At 36.2% G+C, this 18,006-nt stretch overlaps 1 protein-coding gene across 7 annotated transcripts in view; it reads right to left on the bottom strand.

Annotated features, from left to right (window-relative positions):
* Positions 1-3,131: 3,131 nt before the first annotated feature.
* Positions 3,132-18,006, bottom strand: part of LOC121311720 (MAGUK p55 subfamily member 7-like) — a 128,862-nt gene continuing 113,987 nt past the window's right edge. For 6 of the 7 annotated variants that reach the window (XM_041243987.1, XM_041243991.1, XM_041243992.1 and 3 more), the window contains 5 exons: positions 14,709-14,789; positions 11,438-11,531; positions 8,856-8,964; positions 5,809-5,952; positions 3,132-4,649 (listed from right to left, as the gene is read on the bottom strand). In XM_041243987.1, coding sequence (XP_041099921.1) covers positions 4,470-4,649; positions 5,809-5,952; positions 8,856-8,964; positions 11,438-11,531; positions 14,709-14,789 — 608 coding nt within the window. In that variant the 3' untranslated portion in view covers positions 3,132-4,469. The remainder of the gene's footprint in view (positions 4,650-5,808; positions 5,953-8,855; positions 8,965-11,437; positions 11,532-14,708; positions 14,790-18,006) is intronic. The other variant, XM_041243990.1, reaches the window with a different exon arrangement.

Raw genomic sequence — 18,006 nt, 5'->3', positions numbered from 1 at the left:
TTTGCCTGTTTTCCCATTGGAAATAGTGATATTTTGAAATATCACTGTCCTGGTCACAAAAGCAAAGTCTGTGGGGAATAATAGCCATTTTCTATACTTTTGCAGGCAATAGCAATTAGGAAATAACACTTACTACCCGGGAACAAAAATTGTGTTACATAGTGCTATCAAGCAGTGTTCAAATCCCTCTTGTGCCACTAAAGGTTTCTTAAAATTCCTGTTTCTCTGAGCCATTGTTTAGAAGGTCCGATGACATCTGAATAAGCTATTTGACAATTTTACAGACGATGCCATTTAATTTATGCAAATCTTGGAAGGTTCAAAACACAAGCTTCAAATTTCCTAGGTAACCACATTAATCATCACTGCTTCGAGTGTGATGACCAGAACACGCTATTGATGTCAGCACAAATTACTAACAGTATTATAGAAATATAATTCCCTTCGCTGTCTTTATTATTTATTTTTAATATATTGGGATCAAAGCACTACATGAACACATTTACATTGAGATCTGAAAGCTCAACTGTGATGTAATCAATACTATAAGCCTTTTTCATGCACCCCAAAATGTGCAATTTATGTAATATGTTATTGATGCAATGATACCCATTCATTGAAATTCTGTTAATAGTCAATATCATTTCAATGGTGTATCAACCATTAGTCTGTTATAGGAAATGATGTGCTCATATTCAAAATGTTTGTTGAATATGTTTATTAAGACTTGCGGTATGTAGTTTTCATTTCCTGCTCCCACAAAAGGTACCCCGATTGATCCAATAATTATTTAAGACATATAAAACAGCCAAGTAAAACATATGGTTGCATATTGCACATACATTGACAGTTTAGATTAGAGACAACATGCAATTGATATATGGGGAATACTTATTTATGGCAGTCAAAATAAAGCATAATAACAGACAATGCATGGTATTCCCTCTGACATATCCCCAGTACTTCTGTTGATGCAAGGGCATTGTGTGTTCAAGTCTGTCTATGGAAACATTGCTGCTCTCAATACCTGTAGGGCTCAACAGAATATATGCAAACTAATGTTAAGCACCAACTCAGAAGGGCAGAGTGTCTCAACAGTGTCCTTATGAAACGTAAAGGAAACCGCATAGTTACATTGATTTATACAGTTAATGATTTAATGTACTTTGTGAAAAAAAAAAAAAAAAAAAAAAAATAATCTCCTTCTCCAGTTGGCAGACTTATTGTAAATACAGAAAACTGAGTACAAAACATGCGTTTGTACTGTTAAAGCAACAAAATCACATAAAATCATTAATTCCAGTAACAGATGTTTAAAAAAAAACTGCACAATAAGCAAAGGAAGCAAGTTTAATCTGAAACCTCAAAGGTTGTACAGTGGATAAGGTTAACCTTCCTTGTTAACAGTGATACAAGATGGATTTACATATGCTCAGAAGAAGTACTAACAGTTTAGCTGGATATCTGTTTAACATTATAATACAACACTAAGTTAAAAACATACTGTATAATAATAATATTCATCCTCTGTTCAAGTACAATTACAGTGCACCCGCTGGTGTGTTGACCTGCACAAGGAGAGGTAAATATATACAGACGTGCTCAAATTTGTTGGTACCTCTCCACAAAAGAACGATTTTCTCCGAAATAACTTGAAACTGACAAAAGTAATTGGCGTCCACAATTGTTTATTCCATATTTAATAGAAATCAGACTTTGCTTTTGATTTTTTATTCAACATAATATTGTAAATAATAAAACAAATGAAAATGGCATGGACAAAAATGATGGGACCGCTAACCTAATATTTTGTTGAACAACCTTTAGACGCAATCACTGCAATCAAACGTTTTCTGTAGCTCTCAATGAGACTTCTGCACCTGTTAACAGGTAGTTTGGCCCACTCTTCCTGAGCAAACTGCTCCAGCTGTCTCAGGTTTGATGGGTGCCTTCTCCAGACTGCACGTTTCAGCTCTTTCCATAGATGTTCGACAGGATTTAGATCAGGACTCATAGAAGGCCACTTCAGAATGGTCCAATGTTTTGTTCTTATCCATTCTTGGGTGCTTTTAGCTGTGTGTTTTGGGTCATTATCCTGTTGGAGGACCCATGACCTGCGACTGAGACAGAGCTTTCTGACACTGGACAGTACGTTTTGCTCCAGAATGCCTTGATAGTCTTGAGATTTCATTGTGCCCTGCACAGATTCAAGGCACCCTGTGCCAGGCGCAGCAAAGCAGCCCCAAAACATAACCGAACCTCCTTCATGTTTCACTGTAGGAATGGTGTTTTCTTTGAAAGCTTCATTTTTTCATCTGTGAACATAGAGCTGATGTGACTTGCCAAAAAGCTCTAGTTTTGACTCATCTGTCCAAAGGACATTCTCCCAGAAGGATTGTGGCTTGTCAATATGCATTTTAGCAAATTCCAGTCTGCCTTTTTTATGCTTCTCTTTCAAAAGTGGAGTCCTCCTTGGTCTTCTTCCATGGAGACCACTTTCGCTCAAAAAGAAACAGATGGTGCGATCAAAAACTGACGTACCGTCACCTTGGAGTTCAGCTTGTATCTCTTTGGCAGTTATCCTTGGTACTTTTACTACCATTCGCACTATCCTTCTGTTCAATCTGGGGTCTATTTTCCTCTTGCGGCTGCGCCCAGGGAGGTTGCCTACAGTTCCATGGACCTTAAACTTCTTAATAATATTTGCAACTGTTGTCACAGGAACATCAAGCTGCTTGGAGATGGTCTTGTAGCCTTTACCTTTATCATGCTTGTCTATTATTTTCTTTCTGATCTCCTCAAACAACTCTTTGCTTTCTCTGGTCCATGTTCAGTGTGGTGCACACAATGATACCAAACAGCACAGTGACTACTTTTCTCCATTTAAATAGGCTGAATGACTGACTATAAGATTGGAGACATGTGTGATACTAATTAAAGAAACTAATTAGTTTGAAATATCACTATAATCCAATTATTTATTATCTTTTCTAAGGGGTACCAACAAATGTGTCCAGGCCATTTTAGAATATCTTTGTAGAATAAGCAATAATTCATCTCTTTTCACAGCTTCTTCGCTTTATTCTATGACATACCAAAGGCATGCAAGTATACATGATAAGACAGCTTTTAATTTCATCACTTTTAAGGAGGAATGAAGCATTATTTCAATGAGCTGTAAGGGTACCAACAAATTTGAGCATGTCTGTACATGGAATGTTGAGCATGACTGTACAAAGCAAATATCTATATCTAGAACAGACACTTCTAAAACACACACACCAAGAGATACTTTCCCTGTTGCATCCTTTCAGTTTTTCACAAAATTCTTCACTTCTAGGTGTTGCAGATATACCTAACTGCATATTACCCCCCCCCCCCCCCCCCCCAACCAGCCCACCACCATGTGACCAACATTTAAAATTGTGTGTTTTAAATTAAAAATCACACACCCTGTTATGTCAGGAGTCACAATTAAACATATGCTTCAGTTGCAAATCTGGAAATGTTTTGAAACTTATAGTACACTCCTTGTTGTAAAAATACAGCAAGAAAAATCAACTCCACCCTAATTATCCAAGTTTCAGTAAACCTCTAGGAAGTGGTAGCCAAAGCCAGATAGCTTGTCCAGAGAAACTGCCTCACACCCGCAAGCAAGGTGGAGTTTTTACACTAGGTACTGGGTGCATCATTAGCTTCTGCAAGTAATTTCTTACAAATTCCCCAAAAGAGCATTTACAAAAAAAAAAAAAAAAGTTGTTTAAAATGCTGGTCATAGTGTATTTTTATAATGATCTTAACAGCAGTGCATTTATAAACCACCGCCCTCAAACTAGTAACCCTACTCTAACGAGAACTTTTCCCCACTGTAGTTTTATTGTGTTTAATAATGTTGATGATAAATATCACCACTGGACCAGGGGGGGCATTTACTGTTAATCATTCAAATATCATTAGAATATACAACTATATAATCTACGTATTAAATGTGATTGTAAAAATAAAAAAATAGACAGGTTGCTGGGAAATATGCATATGTAGTTTTTAAAAAGCAGTTGATTAAAATAATATATTAAGTTTGTATGTTTAAATAACATCAATTCATCTGTTCTTTATATGCAAAAAATGTACAACCTTTGACATTCCAGAAAAAGAATCCCTTTGGTTTCTAAAACTAACGTTAAAACAATACAAAGAAACAAGACCATACTGGCACACTGCTGATTGGCAGTTAAACTTGTAAGCACTCCATTTGACAAGATAACTTCTGTATATTTAAAAAAACAAAAAACCAATCTAGTGTCAGTAACTGAATTCAGGTCAAGTAAGACAGTAACAAGTTAAGGTGTTGTTTGAATGTTTTTTGAGCTTTTTAATGCCTTGAAGAAAGTGAAACGTTGGATGCTTTTGAGAAAGTGAAATGTTGCATGCTTTTGAGAAAGTGAAATATTCTAGTTCCTCCCTTTTTGTTAAGAGTGCATCCAGCTCACTGGGACCCAGTGAGTCTCCAATTCCAGCTTTTTCAACACAGTCTTCATCTCATTAAAGGCTGTCACTAGATCATCGTTCACAATGACTTTTTCAAACAGATGGCCATGTTGGTTCTCCATCATCTGTGCTACACTGATCATTTCCTGAAAATCTTCCTCCTGCAAGAAGCACCGTAAAAACAAAACAAATCCAATTACAACACTTTTATAAATGTGAGCTCTCACACACATACTGTTTACAGAAAAAAACATTCCATGCGAGGAAGAAACCTTGGGGAATGTTTATTATTTCCTCTGAGGATTCTGTGCCTGGCTCAGGCTTGACTTTGGTTGGTTAGCACTGGTGCCAGTAATGCCTTGCTACTCTGAGATCAGACTGAAATGAGGACTGGCAGTGCTATTCAGAATACTTGGGTTGATTCAAATACTGGATTCAATTATACAGTATACTTAGGGAAGGCGGGGCTTTGATAGTTGATAGTTGATAGTTTAGATCTCAGCCGAGCTGATTGGTTGTTGACAGGACAGAAGCCGAAGAGGGGATGGGGACAATTTCATCCTCCAGGTGAATTGACCCAGGAAGTGCAAGACAGTGAAAGCATGGTTTGCAAACAGAAATCTCTTGAGCCTAGAGTACTAAGATATCAAGTTTTCAAATAAAAATACAATTGAAAAAAAACATGTTTTTTTTACCAAAAACTGTACATTGAGAACTATATAACAAATGGATGCACATGGGGGAGAAAATGAATGGAACTAGTTTGTTAGCTATAACTTTAAATAAACTAAAGAGACAAAGGTTTTTATTTCTGAGATACAGTTGCACTCACACAGTTCTCAAATAAACTAGGTCATCTGTATTAACACAGCAATGTGCCCCTGAATGATAAGCATAACCAGATCTGACTGACTCAAATAATGTTCCGTATACACACAAACTAGATGTTACAAGGAACAATTTGCATGTTATTGTTTTCTTTGTACTAAAGAGTCTTGTCGTCTCTGTCAGCATCTAAATCACGCTGCAGTTTCTACTGAAAGGAAACATCTGTTGTAACCATGCTTGGCCCTGTCTATCTGAAGATGATCTTTTCAGGGTTGCATATGGCTTGAAGAAACGATTGTCATCTGGTTTTAAAAGCGTAACCTCAACCACCACACGACACAAAAAACATGTACAGTTGCTTTCTATTTCTACCTAAAAGGATACTGCTAAAAAGAAAACTTAAAACCACCTGACTCGGATTTTTTAAAAGGAGCCCAAAAATCTGAAAAGTTCCTCCTCCCCCACCGGCTGCACCACGGACGTGGTTTTTACCGTGAAAGACTTTGCAGAGCCCCTGTCGTCTTTGCTGGAGATGACCTTGCCGTTTTTTCTGGTTTCTCGCAATCGTTCGATTGGCGGTGGCTTCACAAAAATCACAAAGGGTTTAAATTCTGATGTCCTTAAGTGTTTTATCGTCTGAAAATGAAAATATGACACAGTGTTAAACATGAACCAAGTTTTACAGCAGCACCCATATAAACCCAGAGTTTGGTCACACATTCAAATGCATCACGCATGCTGTCCCAAAGGGTATGCAGTGAGCAGGTCTGAGGTCAAGTAGAATCCTGTTCCTAGCTGTCACCAGCCTCATATTTCTTCTACATGGAATGGACAACAGAAAGCCTCATATATTTCTGGTATAGAATAATGCCATACAAGCTTTGAAGGCAAAAATGTGAAAACCAGAGGCAAAAATGTGGAAACTAGCATATTTGATACTCGGAAACCAGTGAAACTCTCTTTCAACACAATATCAGGACTTTCCAGCAATTGCATTTTGCTGTATGATTTTTTTTTAAATTATTATTTCTACGCAACTCCTGTTGCATGGGAATTTCACATATTCCAGGTTTTACTAGGAGTTTGATCAAACTGCTATGCAATGGAAGTCTTATTTACACCACTGTCTAGGAGTTTGTATCTCTGGTTTTAAATGGTTTGGGAGAAATCACTGCATATGCTGCCTTGTCATTGCATCTACATTTTGGACATTTATTTTTAAAGAACCATTTACAGTGAAATAGGCTAATTATGCTCTATCTGCTTAAAACATGTTTAGTGTCTAAACTGTAAACTAAAATAGAAACCCTAAAAATTTAACTAAACAAAAAAGTTCTGTTTTGCATATTATTGAAGATGAATAGGACAGTTTAAACATTTAGTCCATGGCTCTTCAACTGGCAGCCTGCATGCTAAGTCCAGCCTGGCATTGACAACCAAGTGGCCCGCCAACAGTCAGCAAAAATGATAAAAAATGAACTAAAATAAATATGAAAAACAAAAACAGTGACAGTAACATCGTAAATCAATTTGTGATTCAGACGTCTTATTTTTGTATCTGGCAAAGCAGCGTGCAACAAACCACCTCTTTCCAGTCACTAAGCCACTCTGCCAGTTCCATTGAGCTCCGCTTACTCTGTGGGGATTTGAGTGTTTTTACTCGTTTGTATTAAAAGTCTTATTTTGAAAGCGATATAAACATGTCTCTCTCTACTCTAGCTAGTAAGAAGAGAAAACTTGATAGTGAAAATTGTACATTAAACAATGAGTGGACCAATAAATATTTAATTTACCAACCGTCCGGAACGCAAAGCCAATGTGTTTCTCGTGCAGGGAACGTGTCTCAGTAGTTTAGGAATACAATGTGATTAAGGTGGCTCAAGGAAAGAAGTGCAGTTTTTTTCATCGAAACTCACTATTAACTGTTACAGTATAGCAGTTATACTATTAATATGTCAGACACAAGCAAGGAAGCTGTTGCCGAGTGAATCTCCGATTGAATAACAGAAAGAGAGACAGTCATGACTCAACCGCTGTGCGTATGTGATGAACAAGAAGCTCGTATTTTATTTTGTTCTTGCAGCACTGTACTTCCTTTCGTTAATTTGAAAAATATTGTTTTTCGTATTGTATACTCGCACTGGCACTAGATATTCAAATGACAGTTTTAATGTATAGACAGGAGAACGTTGTTTATTTTTTTGTTGTGCTTTTATTTTTTTCATTATGCATTAATTAAAAAAAATACTGACTGTGAAATTTTTGTATGGCCATTATATCATACATGACCAATACGACAAGCACTTAATGGTTTTAACTTTTTTTTTTGAAAAATACTGTATGTGCTTGTGCTATACACACTGTACAATATAGTATTTCTTGTTAAAGAAATGCCAGTTTAATATGCATACATTCATGTAGATTTATTTTCCTAATCCATTATTTTTTAAAACATCAAATGTCATGAGTTGGGAAATTAACCAAACATAGAAACATGATCTCATCTATTTCCCATGTGCTACTGCTATCCCTTTCCATGAGACGAATCTGTTTGTTTTTACTTATTCAAGTTTTCATTTTTGTGTCAGAGGTGGATTAGAAACAAAGACAAGTTTATTTGTTTCAAGCGGTACACTCACATATTGTGTGAGGAATGTTTTGTGTGCACATTTTTTTCACTCAAATTACCTTACAACCACATTGAGTTCTCGCTCTATAGTATATAATAGTATAACATAGTACAACAGTTATACTATTAATATGTCACTATTAAATGTATGTAATGACACTGTTGAATATTCACATTGTTCTGTTATTAAATTACTATTCATATGGTAAAAACTCTTATTCAGTATACTAACATTACGTTATATCATATTTATTGTACTGCTTAAATGTGAGTAAAATTCTTCTGGCCCACCTACTCCTAACTTTTTTCCAATCTGGTCCCCTGACAAAACTAGTTGAAGAGCCTGATTCAGTCTATTAAAAATGCACAGCCTTAATCGAATCATGCTTTTAAAAAGTATTTGAGAGACGAGATGAGGCTTCTGGTCTGCAAAGCGATGCAATTCCTGCAATCTTTACTAGAATGTGTCCAAAACTCAGCAGCCATGAAATAAGGGACACTTTAAAAGGCGTCCACTGCCACCCAGATGTAGAAAGGCCAAAAAGGAAATTAAAAAAAAAAAAAAAACCTGAAAATTAGCAGTAATTGCTGTTAAAAATGTCCCTGAAAAATGAGCATGGTAACCAAGTTACTTAGCAGGTTATGTTTCTATGGAAACATTTTACAGAAAACATTGTTTAAGGTCTCAACCACCAATCTATACCAACAACCAAAAAGAGCAACAAAAAAAGCAATTTTCTTAATGGGCATTTCAAAGCAGATCACACATTGCAATAGGCGAAAGGAAGCTTGAATCAACCAAAAACTGTGAATAAAAAATGTTTAAAAAAACCCTGAAATTTCACCCGAGCCATTCTTTTGGCCGTTAATATTAACGAAGAACAGAGGAAACCGTTAAGCTGTTTCTTACATGTGACTGCACATCCAACAAGCACACCTTGTTCTTCATCAACACTGAGCGAATAGAGTCAAGGCTGGTTCCATAATAATTTCCTTTGTATTCACCATGTTCGATAAACCTGTGTAAGCAAATACACCACAGAGTCAGTAATGCGTCATTCTAGCAAGTTTACTATGAAGACAACATAATCTGAGGCTGAACACTAAAACAAATGTGGACAACTGATTAGACATGGCAGTTACTGTGGTACCAAAACATTCAATTATTTTTCAAGTGGTATGTGCTGCAACAAAGACCCATAGAAAACCATATGAACAGTTTATTTTTTACAGAAATAAATATCTGGCGTTTTTTCTGAAAGCTGGAAAATGAAACTCAAATAGTCCCCTGGTTTTGTAAGCAGAAGAATAAGCAATTGAAACATGAACATGTTTAAACTTGCCCATATTTGACAACTTGATTTAATATTTTAATTTGATCATCTTCTGGTTACCTAAGTGCCAGTGAGAAAGGGTTAAACACAGACCACAAATCGAAAATACCACAGCCACGAGTCATTTCTTTAATTAAAACTGTACTGTTTTACTATCAGCAATAATTAAATAAAACCAGAGACTTTTATCAGGAACATCAGGGTATATGTTCCTAAGTTGTAGCATATTTCAGTAGAACACAATTCCAGACATTTTGGCATAATAACGTTTTATATAATATTCTACGTTATACTTTAAATCAGTAACACCTGTTTGTTTTAAAAGGTAAAAATGCAAATGCCAAGGCTGGCCTAATGCACATTTCCTGACTGTTTAGGAAAACAAATATTTTTCCATCACATAGTCTTGTTTATACAAACGGGTGGCTGTAATAGAATATTATTTTCAAATCCCTGTGCACAATATTATTTTCTGTACGTGCCCAAGCAGGACCATACATTAATATATTTCAAATATAAGGCTGATGTATGGCCAAAACCATGTACCATATAAATATCTGAAATAAGCAGAAACACATACCATGGTTTTATCCATCTATTATTTTAAATGGTCAGAAAAAGATTTAGTATAAAAAAAGACAAATGTTTTCAATTTTATTTAAGCAGATTCTTATAGCTGTATTAATAGGGCATCTGTTTTTTTTTGTATGGTACGCTTGTTTTCTTGTTCAGAGATTTGCGGTTCATTTCAGAAAACACTGCTGCAGTCACGCAAGATATGTGAAATGGAAAATGTTTCAATTGGCACAAGGACCAGTGACTGGCACAAGATTTTCTAGCTTCAGAAAGTTGTTTTTACCACAGTATGGTGCAACAACTTGTTGTTGGCATCCAAACAGATGAAAGCTCTACATAAGACTTAGTTCATATGGAGTTCCATATGCAATAGCCCATAAACACATTCTATGCATACTGGAGACATTAAATTGTAGTCATTGCATCATTTCTTTCTAGCAAGTGGACTGTATGCCAAGTATATTACTATTATTATTATTATTATTAGATTTTTTTAACCTAAATCAAAATCCCTTCATTTGCATTCCTTAGTCAGGCCAAAATGTGTTCACCACACTACCTCTGCAGCTAACAAAACAATTACAGAGATCATGATGTGACTCACCATGCAGCCACCTCAGAGCTACAGTCGGAGGACAACGCAGCTCTGGGCAACTTACAGGCAAGCCTGCAGATGCCTGGCCAGACAACAGGGGTTGCTGGTGCACGGTGAGCCAAGAACACCCTTGTTGGCCAATTGTGTGCCGCCCCCTGGGAGCTCTGTGGAATAGCCTGGACTCGAACCGGTGACCTCCAGGTTATAGGGCATATCCTGCACTCCACATGAAGTGCCTTTACCAGATGTGCCACTTGGGAGCCCCCCTTTTTACTAGGAGGGTTCTAAAGGCAGACTTTACTTTTTTAGGAATACTGTAAGTGTCGCAGTGTTCAAAACACTCCCCCTTAAACACTCTGACCTGGGGTTTGATGCCAAGCTTTGGATATTTGATTTCAGTAAGTTTTAGTTGTCTCTGTGTACTTCCTAGATGGTGGACTCCCATCAAAACCACTTTACAAAAATAACAGCAACACAAGAAATTCTTATAGGGCCTTTCATGCACATCTCAAGGAGCTGCATAAATAAACCCAAACGAAAGGGCAAAGGCATTGTTATAGTCTTAAAAATGAGAACACAGTGGCTTAAATTAAAACAATTTTGTACGCTGCCATAATTAGATGGTAGCAAATGAACCAGGTCCCATGAGCAAAACGTGAGATCAAATTGTTAAGGTAATCAGTGGCAATTGGAAGCTTTAAAATCAATTTCGTGCCAGTGTACTGTACGGTCTCTAAAGCGGGACTGATATGTTGAAACCCAGACAATAATAATAATAATAATAATAATAATAATAATAATAATAGGGCTCAAAAAAATTATGCTGTTAAGCACAAAATATCTTTAGCCTTCAACCGCAGAGATGGCTGAGCTTCAGTGGTTCACTGATTTAGTTAAGTGTTTAGGAAGCCATTTGAGATCCTTTATTAATGTGGCACATAAATTCACGGTAAGCCGTGCAGGCTGGGTGTGGTGTACAATGCCTACTTGTTGTTTTGTATATCTGTCTCAAACAGGTGCTTGGAGATGAAGTGGTATTCCACACCGTCACTCTCCTGGCTCCTCTTCGCTCTCGTGGTGTCTGTGAATCAATGGAGAAAACAAAAGAAACTGAGGGAAACACAAGCAGTTTTGGAATAATACAATTCAATACACACTGCACAGTTAAAAAAAAAAAAAACGATAAAGTAGTTCCAGCTGATTAGCATTGTGCTGACATTCAAGTTACTGCCATGTATAAAATACACAGATATGTGCTGGCAGTCAAACACAGCTGCAGTCACTCACTGTGGTTTAATGGCCTACTTTTTCTCACCAATTAAAGCACACACACACACATATATATATATATATATATATATATATATATATATATATATATATATATATATATATATATATATAGATATATACACACACACACACACACACACACATATATATATATATATATATATATATATATATATATATATATATATATATATATATATATATATATATACAAACACCCCACACAACACACAGAATTTGGTGTGTGGGTGTGTTTTCTGAAACCAATAATATGGAGTGAACCAAATTACACCAAGAATAAATATTGTATCACATTTGTAAGTGATTAAAATAGACCAAAAAAATAAATAAATTAAAAAAACAAGATTGCAGTGGTATTTCAATGCAACTTCGCTACACCACAAAGGCTGGACTTGGAATGACCCATATCCACTGTGCACTCACATGTAACAAACATGACCCTGTTACTGAAACCATTAGAACATATTTGCACACAACTTTCAATTGCTTTGTAACTCAATTACATCAAATCAAATACAATCAAATATAATTAATCTTAGCATGTCAACCTTTTATTTATTTATTTTTTACAAAAATGTTTCTGCAACTCTTGTGTCTCTCTTCAGTACCACTGCTGGATCTCATTTAGAAACATGGCAAGCTGTCATTTGGTCCTCGTTGAAAAGGAGCTGCTTTGAGGCCCAGAATATGAGGCAGTGGAATGGCATGTAGTCAGGAGGTAAAAAAACTATTTCCTCCATCAAGCAAGACTGTCAGGCTGGCCGTGAAAAGCTCACAATTATACAAGAAAAGAAATAACACTGTGCTTGAAAAGGAAACCCTCCCATGCTGGGAGCAGCTCTTAAGAATAAGTTGCTAACTGTTAAATACTGATCTCCTCCCAGATTATTTATACTTCAAATTATCCACTCTGAAAAAAAAAATAAATACACAAATTAAAAAAAGTACCATATTAAACTAGTAAACCTGTTGGTACAAAAGCAATGATTTTCCTCCAAGTCTTGGCTGATTTAAACACTGTAGGGCAGTAACTTGACCTCTTTGCCTCCAATCCAAGGCAGGACACACTGTGTGTTCACTGCCTGTTTTAAAATGTGATGTGTCAGTCGCTATAACTAACTACGAGGACACTGAGGTCGTGTCCTCAGTTGTTTCTTTTTGCATCATCAATGCTGATGCTCAAATAAAAATTCTGGTAAAAGCACAAAATACTAAATTTTCTCTGTTGGTTTGCTCTGTAACATAGATTTGGAGGTTAAACAGTACCAAGCAGTCATATAAATACTGCCAGCTATAGCTTGAAACCTAAGTTTGACCTCGCTAGAATGTCAGCTCTGGTGAAGACGCTGGATGTGTCTGAGTTTGGTCCAGCAGGTAGATTTTTTTCATGCATACAGGTGCAATAACGAGGGTGGTTAAAGTAGTTTACTGTAGAAATGAAGCAAAAACAGTACATATAAAACAATTTTGTGTTCTGTACAAATGGAAACAGAAGGTAATTAATCTGCAGGCTCTAGGACATTGTCTAATAAGGATCAGGTGGGACTAGTTAGGATATCATATATATATATATATATATATATATATATATATATATATATATATATATATATATATATATATATATAGTTATTATTTTTTTTTTTTTTTATTTAGTCGTTGCCAATGATTTTTACCCCATTTTTCTCCCCAATTTAGAATTGCCAATTGTGTTATTGTTAATCCATGTTCACTACTGCAACCCCACGGAGAAACTCGTGTCCCCCGAAACGTGTTCCTGCCAAGCCATCTTTTCTCGGCCGGCAGATCCACAGCGAAGCCATCAGACCTATAGTGCCGGAGGACAACACAGATCTGAATGGCTCCACTGCAAACCTGCAGGCCACAGCGGTGCGGGGTGAACTGTGGACTGCCCCGCCGACCTAAGCCCGACCTTCCAGTGCGGCACTCGGCCAATTGTGCACCGCCCCTTGGGAACACCCCATCACGGTCAACAATGACATAGCCTGGATTCAAACCTGCACTCCATGCGGAGCGCCTTTACTAGATGTCCCACTCGGGAGGCCCTGTTAGGATCATATTTACAATTCAATGACAGTATTATCTTATCTCTCTATAATTTTATACACACACACACACACACACACACACACACACACACACTCAGCATCAAAATAAACTTATCACTTTTATAACACATTTATTTTTGAAAAAAAAAAAGGTATAAATAATAGACATTGACGAAATGTTTTTGGTTTCTTCTTAATCACTCGATCATTTATTCTTGACCATAACATGCTTGAGTGACTGTGACTGAAGCTTACGCACTAAATCACCTAATTAGTGAGATAGTTGATTGGACACTGGATATGGAGTGATTTCGGCTGTTGAATTCAAGTTGGAAAAAAGCAATAAAGAAAATCAGGGAACTGGACTAGCGCAGCGTACTGTGGCTCGCCGTCTTGGATGCTCATAGCCAGCAATTTCAAACCTGGAGAGACGGTACAACCAGATGCCTGTCAATGACAGGCCACAAACTGGGATATCAAGAGTCACAACGCCTGCCCAAAATCAACAGATCATTTTGCAGCATCTTCGTGATGTCAATTGATAATCAGCACAATAAAAAAGTCACTGCACCTGCTCTAAAACAGAGTTTGTCATTTTTCGATCACATCTAGTGAATTTTATCCAAATATAAGTGATATAAGTTATATAAATATGTTTCTTTTGATGCTCAAATATAAGTGGTAAGTTTCTTTTGATGCTCAGTATATACACAGACACCAGCTCCTGTGGAGTCATCATTTTCTATAAAGGAAAACATATTGGACATGCATAAGTTTGTAGTGCACTACATGTCAATTGTGATTAATCTTTCTTTTAGTCACCAGATTTACAAGAAAACATGTTCCAGCTATTGGAAACTCTAGGTGATACTCACGTGGCACTGTCACGCCGTAATGCTGGGGATCGGAAACCAGCAGTTTCCTTTTCAGCTCATTCAATCCCACTCCCACAGGACCTGGAGGAACAAAACACTTTTCTCAGCAAGAGCGTCTGTTGCGGGGAAACACAGCAAATCGGGGAAACATACCAACAATTTATTTGTCTGGTGTTTCATGTAGACTTGCAAAGTTAATGCCTAGATTACAATTTATTTTCCACCATGTTGCTTTTTTGCATCAGTGACAGGAAATCAACATGCTGTTTATTCCAGATGGCTAACTAAGCAGTGAGTAATATAATATCACTCATTTAATGTCTGAGTCAACGCACTTCTATGTGTTTTCAAAATACAAACTTTGGCAACGACAGATTGGTCCGTTTTCTTATTGAAGCAGTTTTAAAAATAATCTGTTTGACATTTATTTGGTGGAGAATTCTTAAATATACAAGAATACACGGGTGAAAGTGGCCAATGATCATTCTGACCGAAACTCGTGGGGCAACACTCCCCTCCCCTCCCAAAGCACTGGGGTGGTACATGCTCAGAAGCAAATTTGAACTTGACTTTGTAGAAAAAGAAATTCAGAAATTACTTCACTTACAACCTGTCATTTTACCAGACAGATCAACCAGATAAATCTCACATGAGGCTAGTTAACAAACAGTTTTGGAAATGTTACTGATCAAACCTTTTACACGTATGTCCAATTTACATATTAATTTTATAAAAACACAGCTGCAAAAATTATATATAATCTCTGCTTAACTCAATCAGATATTGTAAATACAGGGTTCACACAGTTTTTTTTTTTTTTCTGAGTTTGACATCATTTTTCTATGTTGATAACCAATAACCAACTGTAAAAAAATTAAGTTTTTGAATAAACAGTTACTTAACTGTATAATAACAAAAATCTAAATTATACTCACTTTTATAGGCAAACTCTGGACCAGTAACCTTTCTTATTCAGTAACACGAGTCAGTTTTGGTATCTATAGGTGAGTGTTTCATTCTAAAAGCAGTACAACAATTCAGTATTTTAATCAACGTCAGAAGCAATGGTCAAAGAATTCTCAATCATAGGCGCCTAACTTTGTTAAAAAGTAAGCGGCAAACTGAAGGACTAACTGCTGAGTGTACAGAAGCAAATGTTTATTTGTCTTATTTATTTTTTTAACAATTAAGAAGCTCTAAGAAACCAAGCAAACCTTGCTGTTGTGAAATTACGGTTTCAGTAATTGCAAACCTACAAAACTGGGCAGATGGTTCACCATAAAATGTATAGTATGTACTTACTGAGCATGCATTAAATGCAAACACATGCAAGTCTCTACACAGTGCTAGACCTAGAATCCCCACATGTAGCTTATTAAAGGAAAGTATTAAACAAAGAAAAGCAAGTACTGCTCTTTAGAAGATAATTATATACATGTCAAAAAAACTGTTTTACTATATATAAAAAAAGACTTCACTCTGAGGCAAATGCAAAGACACTTTTATTCAGCAAAAAAATTTAAAAAAAATAAAATAATTCAACAGTATAAACTTAGTTGCAGGAAGGGTCAGTCAAGAGTGGTTTCTTGGTTCATACCATTAAAATGGTCTTATTGCTCTAAGAAATGGTGTATTTGCCTTTGTGCCTTCTTCTGAACATGGTCCACTGAATTAGAGGGCAAAACAATAATGTAACTGCTGCTAGTGCAATAAGTCATTTTTTGCTAGTTTTAAAATATTTATATTTTTACGTTAATATTCTGGCAAGTTGTACACTTGCTTCAGATCGGGTGCATTATTTATATATTTAACCATAGCTGAATGGCAGGGAGAGTAAAAGCAAACATTTTAATTACCTTACAATTCAGGTATGTGCCTTTAAAATAAGAGTCAACTACTGTCATTATTTATACACAAATAAGCTTACTTGAAAAACGTCCCAAGCAAATTCCTACATGGTTTGCTTTAATAAGCAGTACACAATAAGCTTCAATATGAAAGCTGAAAATTAACTTTAATAAAGAAATAAGTCTTTAATGAAAAAAAAAAAAAAAACACATTTCTAAAGTGAAAAGGGGATTCTGTTATTTTGCAATAGCACGGCTTCAGAGTATTGCCAGTGTTTAACCTAAGTAACATTTAATTTAGATCGGTTCATGGCCCTGCAGCAACACAAACCTACTAACGTCCTTATTTTTTTAAAAAAGACATAAATAACCATCAGAATATACCTTAACTAATAAAAGAATAAAACAAACTATACTAAGAATTACCTACCCTACATTTAATTCATTTTTTGTAGTATCCAAACTGCACACTTCTGTTGCTGTCACACCGTTGCTCAAGCTGATTTAAATAGCGCACAGCGGACTATGGTAGGTCAAACCAATGTTCGTGTAGGGGTCATTTTATTGTGGGATTTCATTTATTTATTTTTAATTTTGGACTTATGGCATCTTATGAATGACTTTTCTTTTTTTTTTTTAAAAAACCGTTTATAAGCAAAATCATAACAAAACACAGAATAATAGTGTGTTTAGACGGAGCAAAAAAAGTAAGGGTGGTAAAATACACCGTTTGCCTCCCCTGTGCCCCGTGGGTTTGGTGCTTATGGTCTCAATCAAGTTACAGATCAACAGGAGAAAAATATACTAAAAGGTCACATGTCCTCAAGTACATGCGAAACCATTAAACCCAACCCCCCCACCCCTCCCGATTTTTTTTGGCGTTTCAACACGAATCATTGGAATGGACCTGGGAGAGGTCATTTTGAGGGAATTCCGTCTACAGACAGAGCACTTTCACCCATGAGAATACTCTCTACACACCATGTCAAGTAACAGCTCGGCTCTGCATAAATGACATGTCATGTGTGAATATTTAATCGACTGCTTAATTATTTCCAATATACAATTGTTTTCATTGGCATATAATAATATATATTTTTTTAACCCTAAATTGCTAGGGCCTTTCATGACTCCAATTACAATCTGCTACAGGTATGTATTTTTTTTATCTTTGGTCTTCTAAATTCTGGGCTATCTGATTTGTATAAAGTCCTTGGTACACGTCTCTGTTGGGCTTTGAGATGAATTTACAGCATTGGCTCGCTTACTAAAACAAAGTTCATGTTCGCACAAATAGCTCACAGCTAAAGACAGCAATCAATCTTCTTGAGTTTTTATAAAGAAATTCAGTACAGCTCACACTTGATTTATTAAGAAAAGGAAGTGGAGTTCATTTAAAATGCGTTTCAAAAAGACCACAAGGCATGTGGTGCTACTGTACAAAAATGCAA

The sequence above is a fragment of the Polyodon spathula genome, chromosome 3, assembly GCF_017654505.1.
Source record: "Polyodon spathula isolate WHYD16114869_AA chromosome 3, ASM1765450v1, whole genome shotgun sequence".
Lineage (NCBI taxonomy): Eukaryota > Metazoa > Chordata > Actinopteri > Acipenseriformes > Polyodontidae > Polyodon > Polyodon spathula.
The sequence above is the reverse complement of the archived record's forward strand: the minus strand, read 5'-3'. Positions and strand labels throughout refer to the sequence as shown.